Raw genomic sequence first — 8,971 nt, 5'->3', positions numbered from 1 at the left:
TCCACATGTCCGAGTGCACCACATGTGTGTCTAGTGCTGTGAAGCCCAGAAGAGAGCGCTGGATCCACTGGAACTGGAGCTACAGCAGCTGGAAGCCATCCTGGGGGCTCTGGAAATTGAGGCCAGGTCCTTTGGCAGTGTTCTTAGCTGTTGAGCCATCCTTCCAGCCTCCTCCACTTATCTTTGAGACAGAGTCTCTCTGGAACCTGGAGGTCGCCATTTGAGCTAGCGTGCCCACTGGGGAGCAGGGCCCCGCCTGTCTCTGCCTTCTCCAACACTGGGTTTATCATTCTACTTTTACACCTGGCTACTTACGTTGATACTGGGATTCGAACTCAGGTCCATATGTTTGCAGGCTTGGTGCTAGAGGTGAGCCCCTCACACATGCTAGGCTCGCCATCCATAACCGACTTCCATCCCAGGCACTAAAACACACTGTCAATCATCCATGGTCATCATTACAATCCGACAGGATTAAAAAAAAGAAAAGTACTGCCCATTTCCCAGGCGAAGAAACTGTGTGGGGAGGCAGTGCATGTCTGTAATGCAGCACTAGGGAGGAGGAGACAGGAGGATGGCTGTAAGTTTGAGGCCAGCTATATATTGCGATCCTACCTCAGAAAACTAAAAGAAGGGGAGGAAGAGGAGGAAGAGGAGGAGGAGGAGGAAGAGGAGGAAGAGGAGGAGGAGGAGGAAGAGGAGGAGGAGGAGGAGGAAAAGGAGGAGGAGGAGGAGGAAAAAGCCTCCAGGTGTGATTGGAGTGTAGCTTGCCTGAGGTTGTGGGTTCTATACCCAGAACCACACACAAACATAACTCCAGCTCTTGAGGTATAGGGTAAGGGAGGGAGCCCCTGCCCTGCCTGTGCTTTTGTATGGGGGGAGGGGAGGGGAGGGGAAGAGGAGACTCTTCTTGTCAGTTTGTAAACACTCCTTATATGATAGCTACCTCTAGAGTTTAGGAACCCATTTTAATTCACTAAAGTACTTATTTAATTAAGTTAATATCCCTAGCCCTTTGGGTTCTACAAACAGTCTTGCTCTGTAGCCCAGGCTGGCCCACAGCTCCCTCTCCTCCTACATCAGAGTCCTCAGGGCTGGGATTTGAGTCAACATTTCCAGCTTCCTTTCCCTTTTATTGTTCTCTTCCCTTTTTGTGTGTCCATGTGCACGTGTGTGGCATATGCACACATGTGTGGGTCCATGCATTAGTGTGCATGTGTGCACAGAGCCTCAGGAGGACTGATCCGTCTGTTCTCATCCATCGCCAAAGTATTCTCAAGGGACGGGGTCTCTCACTGAACCTGGAGCTAGGTCGAACCAGGCAGCAAGTCCCGGCCATCCTCCTGCCTCTGCCCACTGCAGTGCTGGTGTTACAGGTGCACAGGGCCACATTCCCATGGGTGCTGGGGCTCAGAACGCCTCAGGTTTCCCACTTAGCCATCTCTCTAGCCCTGACTTTTCCCATTTAAAATGTTTGATTTATTTATTTTTTATTATAGGAATGCATGTACGTCTCTGTGGGGGTGTGCATGTGATTGGAAGGGTGCCCGCGGAGGCCAAAAGTGATGAGTCCTTGGATTATGGTCTTCTTCAAGGATCTGAACCTCTTGAGTCACCTCCTTCTTGTCTGTCTATCTATCTATCTATCTATCTATCTATCTATCTATCTATCTATCTCCCATTCACCCAGGATCCCAAATACATCCCCAGGTAGCCTCCAATTTGCCTTGTAGCCAAGGATAACCTTGAGCTCCTAATCCCCCTGCCTCTACCTCCTCATCGCTTTCCCCACCGCAGCTACTATGTAAACAATGGCAAAGGATCAAATCCCAGGTTTCCTGGGTGCTAAGCAAGCACTCTGAGCCTCATCTCCAACCCCTTGACTGGCTTTGACCTGTCAGACTCCAAGGCATTAGGGTCTTATATCCCATTTGGTATTTATTATTCAGTGGCTGTGTGAGGTTTCCAGGGTTTCCAGCGCCCGAGCAGCCAGGTCTTGGGCGCGCGGGGGGGGGGGGGGGGGGGGGAGGAGGGAGGGGGCGGAGCAGGGGGCGTGTCCTCGTTCCTCCCCAGCCTTTATCTCACAGTTTCTCTCTTCCCAGGAGTCAGACACATAAATGCACCTCAGATCCCTCGCGGTCCATTGTCACCATGTCCTTGCTGTGCCCACTGCTGCTGGTTTTAGCCCTGGTGGCTGTCCCTGGTGCCCACGGCGCTTGCCCGGTGCCTGCAGACCTGAAGAAGTCAGACGGGACGCGCACGTGCGCCAAGCTCTATGACAGGAGTGATCCTTACTATGACAACTGCTGCCAGGGGTCCGAGCTGTCTGTAGAGCCAGGCGCCGACCTGCCCTACCTGCCCTCGGGCTGGTCTAACACCGCATCGTCGCTGGTAGTGGCCCAGCGCTGCGAGCTCACTGTGTGGTCTCTCTCTGGTAAGCGAGGAAAGACACACAAGTTCTCTGCAGGAACTTACCCTCGCCTGGAAGAGTACCGCAGAGGCATCTTCGGAGACTGGTCCAACGCCATCTCTGGTCTCTACTGCAAGTGAGTTCCTACCCAGTCCCACCACCCAAACCCAAGGCTCCCCCAGAATACAGAGACCCCCAGACTCATACTAAGAAAGGTAGATTCCTCCCTAGAAACTGTCGCAGGAGGTCCCATCTCTGAGTTCACCCCGTAGACTAATCTTGTTATCTTCTATCTTGTGGCCCTCACCCCCACCCCAATCTTTTAGACAAACTCTAGGCTCCCCATACTAGGAAATCGACAACCCTATCCAACTTGTGCCTCCATTCTAGAAACCCGTCCACTCCAGTATTGCCCTAATTCTGCATTTGCATGAGGTTTCCTGGCCTCAGAATGAGGAGATCACTGGTTCCTCTGGGGCCCTTAGACCCCTAAGCCAGCCCTGCCTCATTACATTTGAAAGCCCCTAGATCCAACTCTGAGACTTAAAAACCTCTCAGGCTTCAAGACCCCAGGCCCAAATCTTGAAGCGTCAGTCTGGTCTAACCTTCCACACTCACCCACTTTGTCTACATCAGCCCCAAACCCAGAAACCATTTGTAGACCTCCCAGACCCAATCCTGGGGGTCCCCAGGTCCAGCAATCACCCCAAGGCCCATAGACCTTAGGTATCTTCTACTTCACTATAACAACATCCCAAACCAGCCCAGCAGAATCTCCCCCCCGAAAAAAAACCACCAGACCCCAAAACCTCCCAAGCCAGGACCCCAAGCTCCTGAACTTGGAGCATTGGATCCTCCTCGGACCTTCCCACATGGGACATCTCTGTCCTGACACCCCTGTTGGGAATTCATGTTCCTATTACAGGTGCTATTGATGCCTCGAGAGTCTGTCATCTATGATTCTGTGCAGTCTGAGCCCTACCCAGCCTGTCCTTGGAGATTGCTGTGGCCCCAAGATCCAGGAGGAGAGATGGCCCCATGATCTGCTATCATAGCTTCCCCATAATACAGCCCTTGAGAAGTTACAACCCTGTGTGACATCTGCGTGTGTTCGGGACCCGACACCCAGGGCTGGATAGAATAGGGGAGAGCAGAGTGGTCAGATCTGAGTCAGACCAGACTGCGGACGCAGCCGTCGATTGTAACCTGGGGTTGGGATGAACAAAGACATCCAGGAGGCAAGAGTCAAATATTCAGACACTTCTTGTTTACTTCCAGTAAATCTCTCTCTGCCTCCAGGGAGTTACAGACTCTCAACATTAATCCCCAGAATATCAGGGTCATTCGAGGACCTTGTGCCAGGCTAGAACCACCATGGTCTGGTTGATGTGATACAGGAAGGGGCTCTACCACTGAGCCACGCCCCCAGCCCCTCACTGGGGGATTCTAGGCAGGGGCTCTACCACTGAGCCACACCCCCAGCCCCTCACTGGGGGATTCTAGGCAGGGGCTCCACCACTGAGCCACGCCCCCAGCCCCTCCCTGGGGGACTCTAGGCAGGGGCTCTACCACTGAGCCACGCCCCCAGCCCCTCACTGGGGGATTCTAGGCAGGGGCTCTACCACTGAGCCACGCCCCCAGCCCCTCACTGGGGGATTCTAGGCAGGGGCTCTCCCACTGAGCCACACTCAATCCCTCTCTTTACTTTTTATTTTGGAACAGGGTCTAACTAAGTTGCCCGGGCTATCTTTTAACTTGAGATCCCTTTACCTCAGCCTCCTTTGTAGAGGGACTTAAAGACTTGACACTGGGTTATTAATTACAGTTAATGTTCCTGCCCTGGCATATGGAAGATACTTTAGTTCAAATGTATGTTTCTGCTCAGGTCGTGATCTCTGCTTCACCTTTGCCCAGGCATGGCAGCTTTTAATGGCTGTCTGGTTGGGGTGAGTCTGGGATGTCCTAGGTGGAGAGATGGGAAGAGCTCTGTAGGAATGAAATCCAGGGTAGACTGGAGACAGGACTGGGACTTGGGGAAGATTCTGAGAGTTAGGGGATGAGGGGGAACATGTAAGTGAGAGTACTTGAGGGGCACACACTGGGGGATATAAAGATCGGCCGTCAGGGGCCTATTCCTCACAACCGCAGTCGGGTCTCCAGGACCCGTGAGGTAGAAGGAAAAACTAGAGGTCAGGCTATACCCAGTGGTGCAGACACATGACCTCAGCTACTCAAAGGCTGAAGGCAGAAGATTGAAAATTAAAAGCCAGCTTGGGCCACTTAATTAGACCCAGTCACAGAATTCCAACAAGTAAAAAGAGCTCTGGGGATATAGTTCAGTGGTAGAGAACTTGTCCAGTATACACGAAGGCACCCGAGTTCGATTCCCAGCACTGCAGAAAAAGAGGTCAGAGGTTACAGAAGTACCTGGAGTTCAAGGATTGGCTGAGTGGGTGAGGTGTGGACGGAGTGGGTTCTAATGAACAGAGCAGGCAGACGGCCAGCCTCTTGGAGCACGTGTGTGTGTTTTTTCTTAGAGCCACTCTCTGAAGGTTTATTCACCAACGTGAGACAAGCAGCTTGTCTGCAAGGGGTGGACACACATTTATGGAGGCGTGGAGATGGCAAAGGAGACCCCAGGGGCCAAGCAGGGTCTGAGAGACCTAGGCAGGGAGAAATGGATCTGGGGGCCAGAGAAGGGAGCGAGGTGGGGTGGGGGTGGGGTGGGGGAAGGAGACGGAGGGTGGGGGCGAGTCTCAGGGTCATGAAGGGGAGGAAAGGTCAGAAGGATGAGGTCTGGGAGGAGGAGGGTGGGAGGATGCATAGGGATGAGAGAGTAGGGAGTGGGTCAAGGTCAGAGGGCTGAGGACGGCTCAGGGAGGACGGCTCAGGGCGGTAAAGAGGGGTCAGGCCGAAGAAGGTAAGGAGACATCAAGGAGGCGAGGAGGGGTCGGGTGTGAGGAGGGGTCTGTAGACTAAGGATCGATCACGAGAGACTCGCGAGCCCCATCAGAGGTCACTCCCGGAGCTGCACAGACACGGAGGAGTCGGTCACCCTCGTCCTCCGCAGCCCCCCAGGCTCCATGCGGTTCTTAGCCTTGTGCTGGAAGTGGACAAAGCGGACTCCGGGGCCGTACTGGCGGAAGACGTGGGACACCTGTGGCAGCCCAGAGTTAGGGAGACCGTCTCACCAGGGTCCCCCGGCCCGCCGGCGTCCTTCCCTCCCTCCGCCCAAGGTCGTGGGAAAGAACACCTGAGTGGGCGGGGCCTGGCGCAGCTCACCTGGACCCAGCGGCCGGGGGGTCCTCTCCCATTGGTCCGAGGGGCCACGTGGTGCTGGGCAATGACCGTGCGGCGGTCCCCCGCTAACAGCCAGACGTGCAGCTCGTAAACACACTGGTCTAGGCGGCTGTCCTCGAACCTGGAGGAGGTTCAGGCTTTGACTGCCCCGCAGCCACAACGTCATCTCACCCCCAGCCCTGGTCCTAGGCCCGGCCACGCAGTCTCCAGATCTGGCCGCCCAGCCCTGGGCTGGTGGAGACCAAGACAACCAACCCCATGCTGTTCTCAGGCCCACTGTGGGGTGCGGGAGGGCGTAGACATGTCACCAATAGTGACATCTGTAGATGGAGGGGTACAGGCAGAAATTGAGGTGAGGTGAGGTACAGGCAGAGGGTAAGAGCGGAAAGACGGTGCTGGTAGAGTTTAGGGGTACGGTGGGGGGCACGGCTTTGGAACAAACTCCATTTGACTGGAGTAGGATTCCAGTTGGGGCCGTGTGAAAGAAACTGTCTTCTCACTGGGAGGGAAACGAGTGTGAGAATCAGAGGGGCACAGGCTTCGGGGGATAAAGGAACAGCCTGGCCAGGAGGGAACACACCCAGCTGACCCCTGAGAGATGCAAAGGTTGGGGCCAGAGGAGAGCAGGACCGGGGCAGACCACTGAGTCAAGGGGTGTTGGGGAGGGAGGGGCAAGGAGGCCTGAGCTTTGGGAGCCTCGTATGGCTCGCAGTCAGGGAGGGCGGGGCCCACCAGTCCATGACGGTGATGTCGGGCTGCTCGTCATCCAGAAGCTCCTCCCACAGCTTCTTGGCCAGCAGGTTCACACACTGCTCCTTCACTGTCCAGCTGCAGGCGAACAAGAGAGGAGATGGGCCTGGCCACCCCACAATCCCGAGGTCTCCCAGGGAGCAGGAAGCAGGAGACCCTCCCCCTCAGCCCCTAACCCCCTGCACATGAGGACCTGACAGCTGTGGTTCCCGGGAGATCCTGGAGAACAATATACATGAACCCTCTGTTCCGGGAGAGAGCTGACGCTTACGGTGATGACTGGGGCCAGGCCTGGAATCTTAGCTACTCTATTTAGGGGCTGATTAGAGGATTGGAAGTTCAAGGCCTACTTGGGAAACTTAGCAAGACCCTACCTCAAAAACAAAAACAAAACAAACAAACAAACCAGACTAAAAGCATGGCTCACGAGAGCACTTATCCAGAATCCCCCAGTGAGGGGCTGGGGGCGTGGCTCAGTGGTAGAGCCCCTGCCTAGAATCCCCCAGTGAGGGGCTGTGGGCGTGGCTCAGTGGTAGAGCCCCTGCCTAGAAGAATCCCCCAGTGAGGGGCTGGGGGCGTGGCTCAGTGGTAGAGCCCCTGCTGAGCCCCTGTGGCTAAGTCCAAAACAAAAAAACAAAACAAAAACAAAAACAAAAACAAAACCCTAGCGACATATCTAGTTTAAGGGATACTTTAATCAGTTCATTCAAAAACAAACTCTGAGATTTGACTCAGAGCCCCTGAACGACAGCCACCCTCTCATCTATCTGCCGTTCAGGAGCTGAATTGGAGCTGTCACTGTCTCGCAGGGAAAGAGGGTGAGATGGAGATTCATCTAACACCTACTGTGTGCTGGCCAGACATCTTGGGCGCCTGTGTTGCGTGTTTCATAGGCAATCAGTTATGACTAACCCTGTCCCCGGAGCCAGAGAGGGAGGCCCCTCTGCAGGCGCCTCAGCGAAGAAAGCTGCAGGAGGAGAGGAGAGGAGCCCCCGCCCCCCCAGGCCCCGTGGAAACTCACCTGAGGGGCCCCTGGAGGTTCTCGGTAGTAATGTACCATCCGCGGAAATTACCTGGCCAGTGAGGAGGATGGGAGGATGGGTGGGACACCCCTCAAGGGGCACCACCCCCCCTCCCCGGGCAGAGCCCCAGTGCTTACCCAGCTCCTTCAGGGGTTTCCGGGTGGGGCCCGTAGGGGGCGCCGGCTGGTAGATGTTAATGCCTGAATCACACAAGGGGATGGCGCCTCAGGCCAGTGCCCACCTCCTCGAGCCTTCCTACCCCCGGGGCCATACTGGAAGAGCAAGAACGCGAGCTGGCCTGGACCAGCCTAGCAGGGACTAAGGATGTTGGTGGGCGGTTAGGGTGAGTCTCTGAGCTCTGGAAGAAATCCAGAGACAGGGCCCGAAACGCGGGGAGAGGGGAGGGAGGGAAACAGAGACAGAAAGTCGCACAGAGACAAGGTGCAGCCTAGGACAGAGATAGGGAGCAGAGATGCCTGCCGAGAGAAGGAAAGTGGGGAGACCGAGGTCTGAGAGCGCGCCCGGGGTCCCCCTGCGTCCCCACCTTCCGGGTTGGGGGAGCTGAGCAGGTTGCGGTAGAGCGGCCGCTCCAGGAACAGCAGCTGCCAGCTGATCCTCGGGGGCAGCTCCAGCTTCCCGCTCAGGGGCCCCCATTCCTCTACCAGCAGCTGCCTGGCTTCGACCTCAGTCGGTGCATTGGGCTGCGGGCGCTCGGGGGTCACCGGGGACGTGGGAGGCCTTGGGGACGGCGGCGGTGGCGGGGACTGAGGATGCGGGGGCAGTTCCTCGGAGTTCGGGGAGCCCTCGGCTTCCATCCTGCCTCTGAGCGCGTCTGTGTCCCGCGTCTTCTCCATCCCTAAGGCCTGGGCGACTCCGTCGGCCGCGGTTCCTCGGATCCAGGTTACCTGGGGGTGGAGGGGCGGGACGAGCCACGGACATTTAAGACAGGGCGTGTTAGGGGAAGGATCTGAGCCCCGGGGCCGCCTCCCGCAGACCGGGAGCCGAGGTCGCAAGGTCCTCCTCCTCCTGATCCAGCATTCCCGCCCCCAGGCCTCCTCCCTTAGACCCAGGGTCCAGTCACCAGCCTCCTCCCTCAGATGAGGCCAGTCCGCCCCCTCCACTTCTAGCTCTTCTGCCCCAGTTTCCCCGGGGCCAGCTGAGGACCTCTGACCCCTGGGGCTAATGTCAAGCTCTCTAATGATGTGTATCTTCCTCCTTAAGGCTAGCCTGGCAAACTGAGGCCAGTTAAAGCCAACGTCCTCCCCCCCCCGCCCTCCCCCCCTCCCTCCGCTTCACCCCACGTGGGGCTCGGAATGGGCAGGGTCCAGCCTCGGGCACTCTCCTGGGACACATTTGAGGCACTCGGATAATTTTCTCTTTTTCCTTTTATTTCTTTTTGGTTCTAGAGAGCGAAACGGGTTAATCGGAGTGTGGTTCGAAGCACAGATGGGGGTGTCAGAGGTGGGAGTCCGGGAGGTCTGGGGGTAGT

General features: G+C 56.4%; 2 protein-coding genes across 2 annotated transcripts; one reads left to right on the top strand and one right to left on the bottom strand.

The window, feature by feature from the left end:
- The first annotated feature begins 2,100 nt into the window (after positions 1-2,100).
- Positions 2,101-3,498, top strand: Sycn (syncollin). Its single transcript, XM_052167594.1, has 2 exons — positions 2,101-2,546; positions 3,336-3,498. The coding sequence occupies exons 1-2, from the start codon at positions 2,152-2,154 to the stop codon at positions 3,343-3,345; spliced, it is 405 nt and encodes a 134-aa protein (XP_052023554.1). The 5' UTR covers positions 2,101-2,151; the 3' UTR covers positions 3,346-3,498.
- A 1,633-nt stretch (positions 3,499-5,131) lies between these two features.
- On the bottom strand, positions 5,132-8,377 carry Nccrp1 (NCCRP1, F-box associated domain containing). The gene is made up of 6 exons (XM_052167582.1): positions 8,027-8,377; positions 7,620-7,682; positions 7,482-7,533; positions 6,443-6,538; positions 5,693-5,831; positions 5,132-5,567 (listed from the first exon to the last, which is right to left on the bottom strand). The coding sequence occupies exons 1-6, from the start codon at positions 8,334-8,336 to the stop codon at positions 5,427-5,429; spliced, it is 801 nt and encodes a 266-aa protein (XP_052023542.1). The 5' UTR covers positions 8,337-8,377; the 3' UTR covers positions 5,132-5,426.
- Positions 8,378-8,971: the final 594 nt, after the last annotated feature.

Source organism: Apodemus sylvaticus, chromosome 1 (assembly GCF_947179515.1).
Source record: "Apodemus sylvaticus chromosome 1, mApoSyl1.1, whole genome shotgun sequence".
NCBI lineage: Eukaryota > Metazoa > Chordata > Mammalia > Rodentia > Muridae > Apodemus > Apodemus sylvaticus.
This window is presented reverse-complemented; position numbering and strand designations above follow the sequence as displayed.